The sequence below is a fragment of the Sminthopsis crassicaudata genome, chromosome 3, assembly GCF_048593235.1.
Source record: "Sminthopsis crassicaudata isolate SCR6 chromosome 3, ASM4859323v1, whole genome shotgun sequence".
Taxonomy (NCBI): domain Eukaryota; kingdom Metazoa; phylum Chordata; class Mammalia; order Dasyuromorphia; family Dasyuridae; genus Sminthopsis; species Sminthopsis crassicaudata.
Window position 1 is genome coordinate 381,935,908 of NC_133619.1, and position 19,314 is coordinate 381,955,221.

At 31.1% G+C, this 19,314-nt stretch overlaps 1 protein-coding gene across 3 annotated transcripts in view; it reads right to left on the reverse strand.

Annotated features, from left to right (window-relative positions):
• Positions 1–19,314, reverse strand: part of LRP1B (LDL receptor related protein 1B) — a 2,473,587-nt gene that overhangs the window by 335,381 nt on the left and 2,118,892 nt on the right. For all 3 annotated transcript variants that reach the window (XM_074301983.1, XM_074301982.1, XM_074301981.1), the window contains 5 exons: positions 17,921–18,061; positions 16,232–16,419; positions 8,681–8,864; positions 6,521–6,606; positions 1,916–2,038 (listed from right to left, as the gene is read on the reverse strand). In XM_074301983.1, coding sequence (XP_074158084.1) covers positions 1,916–2,038; positions 6,521–6,606; positions 8,681–8,864; positions 16,232–16,419; positions 17,921–18,061 — 722 coding nt within the window. The remainder of the gene's footprint in view (positions 1–1,915; positions 2,039–6,520; positions 6,607–8,680; positions 8,865–16,231; positions 16,420–17,920; positions 18,062–19,314) is intronic.

The window sequence follows — 19,314 nt, forward strand, 5'->3', positions numbered from 1 at the left end:
GGGGTTCATTTCTATTTATTGTATGGATAAATTATAGAGAAGAGAAGAAAAATCAGTTTCTTTGCGGTCATTATTTTGAATCTACAGGTACTTGTCATGTGGATACGATTTATAACAGTAATTAAAATTAGCCAAAATCAATGCTAGCAAAAGAAAACTTTGAAGACATCATTTATGACAATGAAATATACACAGTATACTGGAGGATGGAAACAGTTTGTGTTGTATGATTTTAAGGTCTAAACTGGCATCAAGTCACTATTACTTTCATAAAAGGATATACTGAGGAATGGCCAATTACTTCATAGGTGACCAAGGAAGCAGGAAGTTCTAGGGAAGAAGGAAGCATTACGTGCAATTTTGTGGCCTCGCACCAGACTATAATAAAGTTGAGTGCAACTTTGGAAATGTGAAAGGTATTACAATAAAATCATTACTGCTTTATCTACAATACCAAAGAGTCTTATCTGCATTATTTGATATTACCTTGATCAAAGACATGATCTTCAGAGGTAAAGTTAAACTTAAGCCAACCATAGAAAAGTAGAAGATTTTAATTGACTTTATTTCGTTTGACCATGTGGAAGGCAAGGTGGTGCAATGGAAGAAACACTAAATCTGGAGTGTTGTTATCCTAGAAATCTTAGAATCAGACACAGTTAGGACAAGCAAAATTCTTTATTCTTGGTCTTTTTGGTCTTTTTGGGGTCACTGTCAGGGGATTAGATCTAGCAATCTCCACACCTCCTTTCTCTCTCTCCACTGCCAAAAGAATGATCCTCCCTGTCCTACTCCACTCATCTCTCTCTTTTCTTTCTTTATCCACACCCACTGATTCAGCACAGAATAGTTGGGGAGGGTCATTCTCCAAGCATATGTTAATAGAGAATTGTCCAATTGGTAACTAGCCCTATGTGCTAGGTCACCTTGCATTTGCTCAGTTCTAGCCCTTTACACTGGAGTCAAGAAAAAAATGAATTAAAATCTACCCTTAGACACTTATTAGTTGTGTGATCTGGTCAAGTCCTGTAACCCTAGTTGCCTCAGTTTCCTCAAGAAAAAAATGGCAAACCACTCCAGTGTTTTTGCCATGAAAATTCCAAATACAGTTGGACCCAATTAAACAACAATATCACTGTGGAAGGGTGGGGGTTGACTCATTTCTTTTTTAGTGAGATATTTGAATTAATTAGTTGTTTTTGGCATTTCTAAAACATCTAAAACCTTTTTCCCAAAAGAAAAACTCATGCAGCGTCTTTTAAATTAGGTTATCTAAAACAGCTAATATCGCTATTTTCTTTACACTTAGAAATTGCTTTATAGCAGACTGTAGAATGACAGACAATATATGTCTTTAAAACCCAGGATGAAAAGGAAAGGGAGACAACACATCCTGATTTGACCAACTTTCCATATCTGAAATTTCATTCTAATAGTATTAATAAGAACTTTGATGATCTAACATAGATATCTTCAATTATCCCCATCTGTTGTGAATTATGTCTCATACTGCTATGTTTTCAATCTAGAATCTTCCATTTAATTCTGTAATTACTAGTTCTCAAGTTTAACTTATACTATACTATATAAATCAAGACAATTGAATCTTGGATTGTAATTAACTAAAACCAGAAGCATCCATCATTTTCTAGGGTTGTGATAAAAAGCTCAAATTATATTTACCCAGTCTGATTTTATCTTATCACATATATTGTGCCCTAATGAAATATAAGCATGAAAATGTGTCCTATTACCCTTTAAGTGTTTCTCAAACCATAATGTATACATGTGAATTTTAAACCAATCTAAATCCCTACAAAAGTTGGCTCATTACCATCAAGTAACATTACCTCTTCCATTCAACCATACTAATAACATTATTCTAGTAATTCAATCTCTGTTAGTTTCTAGTTACCTTAATGTCACTTCCATTTAGATACATCCTATTTATCCGACTACCATTGGGTCGACTGGAATCAATCCAATAAATGAATTCTTCCCTGTAGTCAAAGTCTATAGCAATCACATTGTTTAATCCCTAGAATTAAAAAAGTCAAAATTTAAAATATTATTTTATTTTGACATTTTATTTTAGACAATTATTTTTCCAAACATGTTAGGAGCTCACAGCAATATGAACAATCATATATTCATAAGCAAATGTCATTATGATGATAGCCAAAGTAAACAATGTTTACAAGTAATAAAAAAAACCCAGTATGTTTATAGCTTAGTATACAATATACTTAAGATGGCTTCATGATTTATTTAGAAAAATAATCAGAATAGGCAACACAAAACTGTTATTAGATAAAGATTAAAAAAAACCCACTTAATATTAACTTTGTCTTTAAGGAGATTAATGTGAATACTAGTATCTTATTTTAGTTTGGAGTATGTTTCCTAATCTGATTGGTTAGATGACTAAAAATGGTAGGGGAAGTTGCATTTCTGAATCAGGTGGGTAGAAAAAAAATCTCTCTAAAGACTTAAGGTAGCTTTGCATAGACATCATTTGAAAGACAGGGGAGAAGGCTTAGACATTTTAGTTTCCCCATATGCTCTTGTCCCAATAACAACATAGATGAGCTTCCTTCCTTTTCATGCTTCAAATAGCCCCTTAGGCAATACAGTATCATATTAGAATTTAAAACATATAACCTTAGGTGTGGATTTGGCGGAAAGGGAACTGGGTAATCATCATCTGATTATTCTACATGGTTGAAATGTGAAGAAATGTCTCCCTTCAGACTAATGGTTATGCATTTTTTAGCAGGCAACATAACAGAAATGCAGTTGATGAGTTTCTGGCGGCTACAGATCTTTGGTTTGGCAGTTCTGCAGTCTGACTGATTTGATTTGGGGATTGTGTATCCAGATCCTGGGCATCTTCTTAGCTACATAGTTGTTCAAATGATTGCTTAGAGGTTATTTTAACTCTAACCTTTTATTTGTGTTTATAGATTTACTAGCTCAGTGGACTAAAAGATCTTAGGTCAGAGTTTTAAGCACACCAACTGGCTTTTCAATGTTCAGGAATTGTTTATGAATATGTAAAAAAAACTTGTGAATTAATAATTAACTGGGGTGCATGCCAGTGGGTAAAGTCCTCAGTGAAACACACTGTCACACTATATCAACAGACCAAGTGTAATTCTAATTAAAGCTCAGGTGGATGGACAGCTAGATAGCAGAGTGGATAGAGAGCTCGAATTGGAATCAGGTAGATCTGAATTCAAATCCAGCTTCAGATACTCACTAGCTATGTGACAAGCTATAACTTAACCCTGTTTTCCTCAATTTCCTGATCTGTAAAATGAACTGGAAAAGGAAATGACAAAACATTCTAAAATCTTGGCTAAGAAAAACCCAAATGAGAGTGGGAAGACTTCAAAGTGGCTAATCTATAAAACAACATTTTGTAGGCTAAATAAGCTTAGATATTTAGGGCTTATTGAGGCATGTATGATAATATCAGTAGGTTAGAACAAAATGCCTATATTAATAAATCAGTTTCATATGAGAAACATTCTGTTCTCTGTTTATTGCAACAGAGAACCAGAGTGTTGAGCTCCACACAAACATATTCCTTTTGATTACGATAAAGAATCATCCAAAAGTTCAATGTAAGTCTTTTCCTGTACTAGAAAACCAATTAAATCTGGAGTATCCTTACTAATAATTTTATTTCTGTGACTCTGGACAAGTTACTTCTTCTCTCAGTGCCCTTCCTTAGAAATTCTTTGTTTCCTAAAAATAGTACATTATTACCAATGGCAGATGCTAACCAGTACTTACTGTGCTTCATAAATCTTTATAAAACTTGACAGAATAAATTAGTAGTACCTGGATATCCTCACTATGCACACATTAAATACATAAGCAAACTTTAGATCAATCAATTTAGCTACACTTACCTAGCCACTAAGTATATAGATTTATAGAAATTTCTAAATTATAACCATTTTATTTTAGACAGATTCAAGTAATTAATTTATTTCAATAGCAACCTACAAATATCCTTCCTACCGCAATGCTATTTTTCTCAGGAGGAACAATTTAACAATGATAGTTGTGAAGCACTGAAGGGAAACTATATTAGAAACACATAATTGCGCATAGAACTTCAACAAATAATCACTCATGGATGCCAAAATTATGCTACTTGTTTCTTTACATTAATGAATTTAGATAATTAAGTCCAATTTGAATTTGACATATAAACTTTAATTAATTGGAGGCACAAACACATGTAAATGAATTTACATTATGAATATATCTATATGAATAAATATGTACACACACACACACATACACACACATTTCTTTACACTGGGTTTGGAGTTAGGAAATCTGAGTTCAAATCCTTTCTAAGTCACTTTCAGGTGTGTGATCCTGAACAAATCACTCAATCTCTGTCTATCTTTGTTCCTCAGTCAGTAAAATAATAGTACCTATCCCCAAGGACTTTTGTAAAAATAGTGAATTAATATTTTTAAAACATTTTGTAAACCTAAAAGTGCTAGATAAGTGCAAACTATTATAATTACTCTCTTTATATAAAATTCATGATGTAAATATGTATCTATATTACAAATATACACATATGTGTGCATATATATATATATATATATATATATATATATATATATATATACACATATATTTCCATATCACCAAGCCTGTCAATTTTTTCAAAAGTTTTACTACAAATAGTATCCATGGAAAAGAAGAATGTATTGTTCCCTTTAAGGAATAGTAAGGAAGATACATTAAAACAGCTAGGGGGCATGGCCAAAGTAATGTCTGAAAGCTGCAGTTATCCCAGTGGTTTCAGAACTGAAAATTGGTTTCATCAAAATCCTATTTGCTTCTCTCATTTCTTTAGCTGAAGATTTGCACCCTTTGGTTCAAGATGATTAATTTGGGAAATTGTGTTGTGTTTCTCCACACAATTTCACTAGAATAAAAGGTACTGTTTAAATTGAATTGGTTAGCATTTCTGAAGCTGCTTGATTAATTTTCATTCAAAAAAAAAAAACCCTAAGCTATTAAAAACACATTTTCTAAATTTGGTGTATATATATTTAAGGTCTAGCATGCATAGATATAACTAAGCTTTAGAATAACGTCCTTGAGGTTTAGGGATGACCTTTGATTCTAAAAGGTTATTACAGTGAATCAAAAGCTTGATAACCTTCAAATATAAGAATAGAGACAGATTCTGCCTCTGTTTACTAAAGACAGTCAACTTAAATCCAGGGAGACTCAATGCCAAAGTTTCCCCTGGAGAGATGGTTTCAAATCCAAGAGGGTCTGGATTTAAGGCAGCTCAGCAGCACAGTAGAGTTTTGGGCCTGGAGTCAGGGAGATCTGAGTTTAATTCCAACCTCAGAAACTTAACTAGCTGTATGTGATGCTGAGTAATTTACACAATCTCTGTTTATCTCAGTTTCCTTAAATGTAAAATGGGAATAATAAAATCACCTCTCAGGGTTGTAGTGAGAGTAAGATGAGCTACTGATTATAAAGCAGTTAGTCCCGGGTCTGAATATAAGAGGTATTACATAAATGCTCATTCTTTTCCTGTCTCCCACCCTTCTCCCACTTCTGACACAAAATAGTAGTAGCCTGCATTGCTGAAATTTCCCCTCCTAGGTCATAGGTATTTCCATGTATGTTAATTGCTATTCCCACAAAAATAATAGTTAATGAAACATGATTTTATTTCTTTCAGGACATTTAAAAAGAAATAGGGATTGGAAAATACTAAGAATCTGAGGCTGGTATTTCTGATAACTCTATTTTAGAATTGTAGAGCAAAAAGAATTGTGAACTAGGAATTAGAAATCTGAGGTTGAATTTCAGGTCCCACACTGACCACATCACTTTAGCTCTAGTATTCTCCATTTCCTCATCTATAATTTGATGATAACAGTGCCTGAACGACCAACCACATGGTGCCACTTTGAGAAAAGTACTTTGTAAACTATAGAGTTGGAAAGGAAAATTGAAGAGCTGCAGTAAGTGTGATAGGCCCTGATATGAAATTCCTCTGTCTAGATTACAAGTTCCATGGCATCCAAATGAAGTCCATTTCTAGTTTATTTAAGTTTTAATAGTACCCTACCACCCACCATTCATAAAGGATGTCATCTTCAGCCATGTTCTTCAATGCCAGGCCAGCTTTGGATGTTCTCTCTCCCTTTTATGAACTCTAACAGTTGTCTGTATCTCTCTTATAACTCCTTTAATTTCTACCATGTATAATAGTTACTTTATACATGTCATCTCCACATTGGATCCAATTTAGTAAGAGCAGGGATAACATTTTATTTTTCTTTGTATCCCCACATAGATATGTGTACCTTAATACACTATCAAAGTTTCTATATTAAGACTAAAAAAATCCTCACATTTCCCAAGTAGTAACAATGCTGCTTGCTTCCCAATGTCCATCAGGAAATAAAATCAAATCAATAAATATTTTAAAAAATCAGTCATGTTCATGCCATTATACCTGTTTCAACAGTGTATAGTTGGATCCATCAGTGCTAATTTTTCTTATTTCATGATGGTCTGCAAGAATTAAGAAGGGCTCTTTATCTAAATAAACAGAAAAATAATACATTAGACTACTTTTCTTTAACATTGTTGACTTTTTCCAATCTCAATTATTTTAGCTGTGTGAATATAATGATGTAAATTTTTAAATATATATTTACATATACATACATATATATACATATAATCTTCTTAAACTATTAGCCACAAATAGTCAGAAGATCTCACATTATAGATACATCCCAAATTGTAGAGAAATGGAAGTTGCCCAATAAACTTTTTATTTTATCCTCATTCAAGGAATAATAGTATTTCTAGAAGTTTTCCATTTTCTTGAGGGAGACTAGCAAATTTCTTCTATACTTGTCTCCTCAAGACTTCATTATGAAAGTTCTTTTTGCCTTTCTTTAGGACTCTTATTTTCTAACTCATTGAAACTGTTTTTTTCCTACCCTATCATATTTTTGTAAACTCCTTATTTATCTGTAAAGCCTAGAATTAGATGGGATAAAGATCTGATAAGCCCTTAAATATACTGTCAGGCATTTTGTAGTCTTCTCATCATCTAGGCTGACTTCCTAAGCAAAATTTATTAGCATGATAAATGTGTCTTATTATTTGGGATACCATTTATTTGGACAACTAATCTTAAAGATACTTTCTTTCCCTTATAAAACTATCTATCTATCTATCTATCTATCTATTTATTTATTTATTTATTGCAAAATGAAGAATTTACTGACTAGGCTAAATCCTTTCAATTTTAGATAAGACACTATGCATATTGGTGAGACTATTATAGTAAATAGAAAATCTTGTCTTAGTATCAGAAAGTCCTGAATTCAAATCTAATTCATCCTTACTGTATGACCCTGAGGAAGTTTCTTAACCTTTTACTAACTAGAGAAGCTGTCTAAGATACAAATTGAATAATAGTTTCTGGTCTTCAACAGTAGATAGTGTTTCCTTAAATCAATGATGTTTGTTCCTCTCACAAATATGTAAATTGGATTTTGTTTTATGCTTTGCAAAATGTGTTCTATAGTTTATTAGGTCCCGTCTAACTTTTTTAAAAGGTCTAGACTTTTTCAACTACAATAAAGCATAATTGTGTTGACAAAACTTTCTAATTATTTTTCACAAACAAAACATTTTTCTTCCTTTTTAAAAAATTGAGATTTTCAACAATAGAAATTAATGTTTCATATATAGTAATTTGTAATGCCAGAGAGGACATTTTGGGGGATATCTATGACTTGTATATGTTATCCAAAAATCTCCATTTTAGTCACAGCTTTCCCCAGGTCCATCCACAAAACCTTTGTACAAGCTTACATGAAATAGTTCCCAGATTCAATTCCTTCCCATTTCTGACTCCACAGTAATTGATAAAAGTTCTAGCAGGAAGGGAGAATAGCTACAAACAGAATGGGTAAATCAGTGGGGCTAAAGAATCAACAAAATGGATCTGGGGATAGCCCCCAAATAATCTAGAATTCTAATTGGAATAGATTTTTCCCCTCATTGATGAACTTTGCTAACTAGTCAAAGAACAGTTTCTCTACTCTATTTCTTGTAGCTTTTCACAAATTGATAGTAGACAATACGCCTTTATAATATAGGTGCAGCATGTGTCATGATTTAATTTACTAGTGATTTAACATAAAAACAAACCAATTTTTTTATATATCACATGCAAAAATGAGGCAAGATATGTCATAACTTTGTTTTTTTCATGGGGCAGAAAGTAAAAAAGAGCCTTATAGCTCAAAGGCATATCCTAGTAAGTTTTTTTTAACATTCTAGGCCAAAATTATTCCCAGGAACATCTGACACAGCAATGATGCCAGATATACTTCTTTCTGTTGCTTCTGAACACTCCCAAAGTCCAGTGAGTACTTAATAATTCAAAATATCATAATACACTGTAATTATGCACAAAGTAATATGTGTAAAGCACACAAAATTGTAGCAAAGCAGATTCCTATATCCTAGTAAGCCAGAATTGATTTTGCTTTCTTGGAAGAAAGTCAAAGGAAAATAGGTAATAAGGGAGTCTCCAAAACTCAAAGTGTTTATATTTGGGTTATATCCATGGATAAATTCAATGGCCTACCTGAGAGTGATTTGCAGCCATTTGGGTTATCTGGTTGTATTTCATACCCTTCTGTACAGAGGCACTTGTAGGTTCCATATGTATTAATGCATTGCTGACTACAAGGAAAACCTGAAGAGCATTCATCCATGTCCATGCATGTCTTACCATCATCTTTTAATTGAAATCCAGGCCAGCATTTACACTAAGTAGGTTAGAAAAAAAATCAATCCATTATCTGTAACAAAGACTTAGAATGTTTATATTCACATATGAGTAAAATGGGATGATTTATTTTATAAACTATAAATTAATAAATACATAGATATTACATATGTATAAATTTTCCAACTGTCACTAATTATCAATATCATTATAAAATAGTTTATAAATACAGACCTATGACTGTGTGTACATAGGGTTAGAGGTAGATTGACTAGGACATGAAGTCAGAGAATCCAACAAAATTTTGTGTTGATACTGCTTATACCTTCATAAAGTAGAGAAGAATTACTCATCTCTTGATGAGCAAATACGATGAATTAAAATAAAAAGTTACAAGATTGTTTGCTTTTTTGCTGCTGCTTTTTCTGTATCTCAACTGAGCTCCTTCTCCCTGGCCCAGTTTGACCTACCCATTTCCCTGATAGTAGTGTCCCCCAAATCCTGAGATCTCTCTCTCTCTTTCCCTGGATTTCTTCCTAAATTGGGACAGATGTCTCCAAAACCAAGTTCTCTCTTTCCTTATCAACTGAATCTGTTTCTTATGCTATTGTTTTTCCTATGATATGCTTTGTGTACCTGACCATAGCACTAGAATTGCTAGACCCAGTTCTGCATGATAGACTGTCCTTTCCTTAGTGTCTTTTAAAAATAAAATGACCCAAGCTAATATTTGTAATTTCTTATAGTTTTATAGTTTACACAACACTTAAAATTATCATCTCATTTTATTCTCAAAACAATTCTGGGAGGGAAGTCTTATTCTTCCCTTTACATAGTGAGAAAACTGATGCTCATAGAGAATGACACTTGCCTGGGGTCACACTGCTAAAAAGATTCTTTCTTACTCTAAGTTCAATATATTATCCACCATATTGCCTTGAGGTAAGAATAATCATCATTTACATGTCATTATACAAAGGATACTCATATATACTATCTCTTCAACTTTCAGAAGTATGAGAAAAATCAAATTTATTATTCTCATTTTACATATTAAAACAGAGACCAGTAAGATTAAACAACTGGGGACAAGAATCCAATTCTTCTGATTACCTGGACATGAATTATATTAACTTAACAGTGACAATATTAAATTGATATTATTCAACTGTTATAAAATTTTCATTCTCTTGTTAATTGTAGTTTCTAGCACAAGTTTTAAACAGGTTTTGGGTACTCAATAAAATTTCTAAATTTTATATGATTTGATTAGTCACAATTATTTAAGTTATCTAAAGGAAAGCAAGTGTTAAACATGGTATAAATTTTGCTATATCAATAATTCCACTAATTTAGGCTCTCCATGTATTTTCTCTGAGACATGGATCATCTGGTTTGTTTTGTCCTACTTCCTTCAGAGAAAGTATAAGTCAGCAATTGCACCATGAGGAAACAGTATGTTATTCAACAGTCCAACAGTATGAATGTTGAATCTCATCTAATTGTTGATGGAGCTTTTATTTTTTGCTAGTACTACTCCAATTTCAGAGCTCTGTTCACACAACAAGATCAAGAATGTAAAATTAAGAATATCATATAATAGATAATTTTCTACCATTACATGAAAACAGAGAATAAATGTCATATATATGTATATATATATATATATATACATATATATATATATAATATATATATATAAACACACACATACACATATTTATGAGTGTGTTTGTATAGATGTATTATGTACCTATATGTGGAGAGAAAAGTTCAGCAGAAAAAAGAGGGATTGAACATAGGTTTGAGTGTGAACTCTTGGAAGTTTTCTTTGGGGGGTGACTCACAAGGTTTTATCTAACATACATCAAGTATTTGCGATTTTGTCAATACATCTTAATAGATAAGTTTTAGAGAGTTGCTTAAAGTTTCAGAATGGTTAAATGTTATGCCTAGAAACACAAGTAAGTGGTAAAATTTGAATCTAGGTCTTTCTATTTCAGTGCTTTATTTAAGCTGCTTCAGTTTTCACTGTAAATTACAGAGAGAGTTTATGGCATATTAAGAGCATAAATTGCAGGCCATGGAATTCAATAAGCTACTTTGAGGAGGATCTGTCAACATTCTTTTTACTTTTCACAGGAATCCCCTCTACAAAATAACTGAAAAGTAGCCATACAGCTTTTCATTAGAGACTTTGATTTAGAGAAAATGAACTATTCACTGACGCTATCCATTTTGTTTTAGGGATTACTCTTAATAATATTTTCCACATCAAGCTTAAATTTTCCTTTTGTCAATTTCTATTCAATACTTCAAGATCTATCTAGTAGAACTATGCATATATATCTTTTTATTTGTTTATATTTTTTCTAAGTGGTACCTCTTCAAATACACGACAACTGTCCCTTTAAAGTCTTCTTTTCTCTAGATTAAATTAAAAGGGCAGGGCTTAGGGGATAACTACAGTAATATATGGAAAACCCAAAGGGAAGTATTTCATAGACTTATCTCTTGGAAGGGCAAAGTAGTGGTGGAATAATTAATTCCCTGGGAAGAATTTCAAGGTAATATATTAGCTGATGTGACACATTTCTTTAGTATCAATATTAGTTGCAGAGCAGAATATTTTTGAAGTCAAAATGAGACCCCATTATGTGTCAGAGTGATTAGAAAATTTAGTTGAATAAGTAAGTTTACCAGTCAAGTCTGATTTCATAATAGATAGACCGACAGGCAGATTTTGATACATATACAACTTTGTATAATACATACAAATATATTCACAATGCATGTCAATTTACATATATGTATTTTCACATATTTATATGTATGTATCTACACATACATATACATATAATACTATGCTCATTCCCCATATGTGTGTATATACTCAAATTTTCATGAAGGTAATCAAGATTTAATATTACTTTCCTTTTCCTTATGATTTTGTATGTTCTGATAGAATTTTTTGATTAATGTCTTTGCCTCGAATTCCTTCTCTCATCACCATAAAAAAGACACAACCAGAAAGTACATGCTCATATTCTAGCCATACTAAAACTAATATTTTATACTTTCCTAGGTTTCCCCTAAGTCAAATAGAAATCAAGCCAAATAAGAGGTGATATTTAATGATCTCAATTACTTTAGTTGTAATATACCCACCAGAAGCATATTTGTTCCTTTAGAAGTACATTTATCTAACAGGATGAATTATCCATTTTTTGTCAAAATGAGATTCTTTACTTAAAATGTTATTGCTCCCTTTGGAATTGTTAAATACAATTTATTTACTGCAAACGTACAAATGTTTTACAGACTATAAGGTCTGAATCTTGCTTTTGTAAGCAATTTTCATTTTATCATGCAGTTTAAAGGAGTATTTTTTTTACTATGTTACACTAATATTATAAAGAGAAATGAATGGATTACTGAAATTCTTCCTCCAATTCCCCTAGAAAGATGGTTAGCAAAAATACCTGTCAAGCTATTTTAAAAACAAATGCAATAAACATCTTATTGTATATGTTTTACCTGAATTTTATCACTTTAAAAATGTCTTGTGAAAGTATAAGTTTTTATAATATATTATTTCAAATAGAAAAGTCTAACTTGAAGTTTAGTGTAAGAAAAAGTTACTTAAAAGATTTTCAAAATCCAGTGATATTCATTAAAGACTTTCAAACCATAGAGAATGTAATATATTATTTTAGTCTCTCATCTATGCCTTTTCTAAGGATTTAGTTAAATCACTTTGAGCACTTGGGAAGAAAGGCAGGAAGGCAAGAAGGAAGGAAGGCAGGCAGAAAGGAAGGCAGGCAGGCAGGCAGGAAGGAAGGAAGGCAGGAAGGAAGGAAAGCAAGTTTGGAGAGATGGAGGGAGGAAAAAGAAAAGGAAAGAAGAGATAAGAGAAGAAAGGGGGAAAAAAGCAAAAAAATCTGGAAGAAAGGAAGGAAAGAAGGAAGGAGAAAATGAAGAAAGGATAAAAAGAAATAAGGGAAAGAAAGAGGAGAGGGAGAATAAAAAAACAAGGGAAAGGAATAGAATAAATAAGTATTTATTAAGTACTTACCAAGTGACAAACATAACTATGTGCTTTACAAAAATCTCATTTGATATAGCACACAGTTATATGCTGGTAAATGTTTAACAACCTGCTATCTATGCAACATATACTTGAAAAAAAATCTGTATTGTTAACATTTTGATTATAGACACTCAAAAAATCAATAAATCCAGCACTGATTGTTGTATTTACTAGTTCCTGATGCAAACATTTTCAAACTGAAAACTTAACAGTAGACTTAGATGAACCAGTTCAAACTGTATACAAGGCCTAACTCATTGAAACAAATTATTTATTGAATAAAGGGACAAGATACATAGAAATATGTATGTAATAAAATATGTAATAAAATATATGTAATAAAATAATATTTAGTAAACATATAAAAATCTGTAAACTTAAAGTGTACATAAAGAGAGTAGATATTAATGACTAGGGCTACTAGAAAAGTGAAAAGGAATGAAGTAATATTTAATTTGCTAAAATAAAGATTGGTAGGAATTCACTAGAATAGAGATTCTTAACCTAAGATCTATGAACCTTTTAAAATAATGTTTATATATTTTTGTATTTTGATAGCATAGTGTCTCAATCTCAGACACTAATGGTATGACCCATGTCATTAACCCCCATCTACCTCAATTTCTTCATCTGTGAAATAGGGATAATAATAGCTCTTACCTCCCAGGTTTTTTGTGAGAATCAAATGAGATATTTATAAAGTATTTAGAAAATCTTAAAGTTTTCTGTAAATGCAAACTGCTGTCATTATTAGTCATTAGTAGGTTATTATACATTTACAAATATTATTCTGAAACATGGTGCAGGGCTTCACCAAAATATCATAAAGGTCTTTAACAGAAAAATAATTAAGAATCCCTGTGAAATAGAAGCGATAAGGAACATAAATATTCTATTTCTCCATTCCTGTGATGCATTGCCTCCTTAATTTTGCCACTTAGAATCCTTATATTTCATTAATATATAAATTCTGGTGCTACTTTCTCAATGAAATCATATCTCAGCACCCATCCCACTGCCAATGTTGTGATTTCTACCATCTTAAAACACCGAACATTTGTGCATGTAAAACATAGTGTCTCTTATGAAAACTACATTTCCAGAGTGTAACTAATTATTTTGCTTTTATCTTTTTGTTCTGTGACCAGATACAGTGCCTTGAATAAGGTAGATGCATATTTAATGTTTATGGGATCATATTTCAGACATGAAGAAGAGAATGATCAAAGTCATAGAGATAACAATGTACTAGTTTTGAAAGAAAAATAAAGAGCATAATAAAGTTAGGCTGACTCACAATGTAATAAGAGAGGAATAGCATGAAATAACTCTGCAGAGAGACATATTCTTCAAAAACATTTTTTGAATATGAATTTGAAACATTTCTTCAAAAATATTGAAGGTTTTTAAGGAAAGAACTGACATGGCCACTTATATACAAAGGAAAATAAACAACAAAATAAATAACAAATAAACAAATAAATAAAACTAACAAGAAGTTTAGTATAAAGATAAAGGATGGAGAGGTTAAAAAGTGTGAAAGTTGTTACAAGGTTGTTTTTTAAAAATCCAGATTTGTGGTAATGGCAGTAGAGGATGGAGATGAGAGAGATGGTGCTTTATGATATTGGTAACAATTAGAATAGAGAAGAGAGAGATATAAAATAGATTTCAGAGGAATAATTTCCAGAACTTCCTCATTGTTCAGTCATGTCCAACTCTTCGTGAATCCTTTTGGCCTTTTTTTGGAGTGATTTTCCATTTCTTTCTTCAACTCATTTACAAATGAGAAAATTGAGACAAACAAAGCTAAATAATTTGCCCAAATTCACACAGTTGCCTAGAATATTATTAAGAACTGAAAAGGAAGGATGAAGTGAAAGAAGGTAGTAACAAGCTGTTGAACATTAGAGATGGGATAATACTGTATATTTCCTTTATATATGATGTCATTAGAAAATATATCCAAAGCAAATTTTCCCATACATCATTAGTAGTGTTTAAATGTTCAAAAAGACTTATTTTGTATTTTGCAATATGACTTAAGTAGTGTAAGGTGTCCCATTGCTTTTCTATATATTGTAGAGCAAATACCACCAATATGTGGATAGGTGAAAAAAATTAAAATATTTTAGTCGAACACATGGGGGGCTACTTTCAAAAATTATTATGTGATAGGATGAATCTTCTTTCTATAACTATTAAAACTACAAACTCAAAACCTGAAGGTTCATCCTATAGCAGTTTTATAACATTTCTCAATATCTTCAGCCTATTTTTCTGAATTAGCTATATTTATTGCCATTATTTTTTTTTACTCATTTCAGTTTCAAAGTGTTTAATGCAAAAACTATTTTTTTTACATATTGATCTCATTTAGATCTTTTCTCTCAAGTTGCTTTTCTTTTCATTTTGCTGTTATTCTTGATCACTAGATCTGTTTATCAACTGGAAATATTTCTATTAGAGTAAGTAAAGTTTAATGAAAAGAACATTGGACAAGGAATAAGGAAATAGCTTTTTAATAGTATTCTGACACTAAATGTGTGACCACAAGGTCTTTGGGACTCATTTTCCTCATTTGTGAAATGGAAGGGGATGTATCTGAGGTTTCTTTCAATTCTTGAGATTTGATCCTAAAATATATACAAGCAATTCTATCCACACTTTGTATTTTTCAAGCTTATTTAGACCAAGGTTGAATCTAAAACAGTAATTAAAATATCTAAAACATTTCCTAGATTATGTCTCTCTATATTAAATACATTTTTATACCTTTCTCATCCTCCATGATTTCTCAAAGATGAATGGCATTTCCCCTACCATTTTAACAATTTGTTAGGAAGGAATTAATTTTAAACTAACTCCTCAAAGCATCTGCATCACCTTTATTGAACTTATTTTTTTGGATTAGGCTTCATTCCCTCTCAATAATACTAATCCTCCTTTTTTTTTTTTTTTTTAACTTTGAAAGAGAAGACAGAAGCAAGATTTTAGTTAAATAGTTCTGGCTTCTAACAAAAGGGAGAGTGTACCCTCCCTCATCACTGTCACATCTTGGTGGCCCCATACTATCTGCATAAGAAAATAAACAAATAAAGAAAATCCTTTTTCTGTTGGATTTTAGTTTGGTTGCAAGGCATAATCAATATATTAACAGCTGTGTTTTTTTTTTTTTTCATTTTTTTCCTTGTTTTTTTTTTTTTTTTTTTTTTTCTGAGCAAAGTGCTACAATCATCAGCAGTGTTAAACAAATAGCTTGAATTACAATTAATCTAGAATTCATTATGCAGCTGCTTTATTTTATGGCTACATACCTTGTACCCAACTGGAAGGTCCTGACAATCTTGAGAACAGCCACTAACTCTCTTACTCAAACATTCATTTATATGACAGTTTCTCTCATCTGAGCCATCACCACAGTCATCCTTACTATCACAAAGACCTCTACTGGGAATGCATCTGCCATTTTTGCACATAAAAAATGAATTGTTGCATGACTGTTCTGGAAAAAAGAAAAGAAATGAAACATAAATAACTTTATATTTACTTTGTATTATAACTATTCATAAACATATATCATTATAGTAACTTAACACAATTATAGTAAAAATATGTGTGATATTTTCTAACAGATGTTATATTTTAAAGGGGCATAATAATCCAAAGAGCAAATCATACTTGCGTCTAGAGTGCTTCTGATACATTAAATAAGATTTAACTTGAAAATGGAAACCTCAATAAATCTCTACAGTAAAACCAATGGGAAAATGTTGCTTTGATCTATAATGTAAAGAATTAATTAAAAAACATGAAGCTACTCTGACATATCCCTCAAGTCATAGGTCTCTGAAAAGCAGTATGTCCTAACAAATTATGAAACAAAAATAGGTAGATAGTCTTGGATTCTCTTTTTTAACCTAGAAATATAACATTGAGATTTTTAAATAGGAGGAGGAAGGACATTTTCAGTGACCAATAGCAATTTCAAATATAACTCAGGAAGATATGTTGAATTTGGAAGCCATTCATAACTTAATGATTCTAGCACTTGGAATATTATGCATATTTAAAGAAAATATATTTACATGTAAACTAGCAAATGTTATGATAAACACAATATCTGAATATTCTGTGTTCCTTAAGACTAGCAATTTGGAGGATATGTTCATAAAAGTCGTAATATGCACAATACAACCACACAGATATACATCTATGTTCCATAATAATTTTGAATTATATTTTTCATAAAGATGCTGAATTTTTGTAATAAATATACAACTTCCTATGGAAATAATAATATTCTCTATAGTACAGTGATATAACTAATTTTAATTTGCCTATTAAAAATAATAATGAATTCCTTCCTTCCATGTAACTCAAATGAACTTCTCTTATGGTTTACCACCTTCAAAGAGACACACACAGGCAAGCCATTTTGAGATTAAATATACAAATAATTTGGGCTTTTATATATATATATATATATATATATATATATATATATATATATATATATATATATTTTTTTTTTTTTTTTTTTTTAAAGCTTGTGCAGATTATTTTCTCCAAACTCTTCATCTATTTGTTAAGTTAGACATGATTAATTTTTTTTCCTAGTAGCACCTGATTGGGATTTCATGTTACTATAACATATGAAAATATTAAATTTAAGTTTATTGTATGAAATCAAAACTTTCCAAAAACATATGTGGTATATTTTGAAGAACTTATGATGAAAAATCCTATACACTTTCAGTTAGAGAACCAATCAAATCTAAGTACAGATTAATTCATATTTTTTTTCATTTTTTCCCATTGTGGCTAGTACAAAGATATGTTTTGCATGACTTCATATATAATTGATATCATATCATTCACCTTCTTAATATATTGTAGGGAAGGGCAGGCAGAACTTATTTTAATGATATTTTATAAATGAATGATAAACCCATTTTTTTAAAAAAGAAAACACTAAAAATATATGTCATGAATATATTCTGAACCTGCACTTTTGCACTTTGGATTTAATGGTGCTTCATCAGAATGGTCAGGACAATCAAAGTCTCCATCACACTGCCACTGAGAATTCGAAAGACATCTCCCATCAGCACAACTAAATTCCTCAGGACCACATTGACGATATCCTAGAGACAAAGCAATAATAATTTTTAATGCTCCACAGAATATGTATTCATTATAAACATAATCATTCTTTACAGTTAACACTTAATTAATTGTGTATATTAACTGTGAGTGTTATGTGAGTTATTGTCTTATCCATTCTGGGTTGGGATACTATATTTTTCCTGCAGGGAAAATGGTTGTGAGAGTCTGTGCCAAAACCCAGCTGGTAAACCTGCAAAAAAAAATTAGATTTCCTGTAATATGTTGAACAGTTGATAAGGAGTCAATGATGCAGCCCAATCAGTTGAATAATACCTAGCTTTCTATTATCTGTATAAACACAACCCTTCATTGATGTGGAGAAATTCAATGTAGATGGCATTACACAGTTTTCAAAGATTAATCTTGTTCTGGCATAGTGCAATAAATGTGTTACAAACACTGCAAATGCATATACTGATAAGCAGTTAAAATGATCAATCTCACAAGCTATAATAGCTTTTTTACCTCTAAATAATATTCAAATTGGAGTAACATTGTTACTCACCATGATAAAAGCATTAAGGAAATCACAACTAGGTTTACAGATCTATAAGTATAAACAAGGACAAAATCTTTGTTTACCAACTACAAGCAATTTTAAAATATTATTAGAATCAAAAAGTCAATTAATCACCTAAAATATGGATCCATTTGTATACTTATGCAAGAATATATACATACACTTATCTATAAACAAACATATTCCTTGAATTAATTTTGATTAAAATTATGAAGATATAGATGAGATTTTTTTTTTAATTTTGCAGAAAAGTATCAGTCTTATCAGGGAATTATTCAGGTAACCATTATTTGCTGACTTATCTCTTTGGGGAGTTTCCTATGGCTTCATCTTTCTCTATCCAGAATCTTTGCATAAGAGGTGAAAACCGTGCTTTAATAAAGCTCATATTATTCATCTAAGTTCTGTTCTGGAAAGGGAATTGAAAAAGGAATCATAAGATAGTCTAAGCATTAAGCCATCCTACTCATTTTGGAAGAAGTCCCAAATGGCATCAGCTCTATAAGAAGAAATTCCTTTGGCTCATGATAGCATATTCATATCCAACACATTTTAAATTATATATTCATTTTTCTATTTTCCTATGTATAAAATTGGCAATTTATTCTTTAATATCAATTTGATACCAGATTTTAGTTTGAATATTTTTACAAAGACATTTGAAAACCAATTTAATTTTGGACAAAATTATGTGATGCTATACATATATAA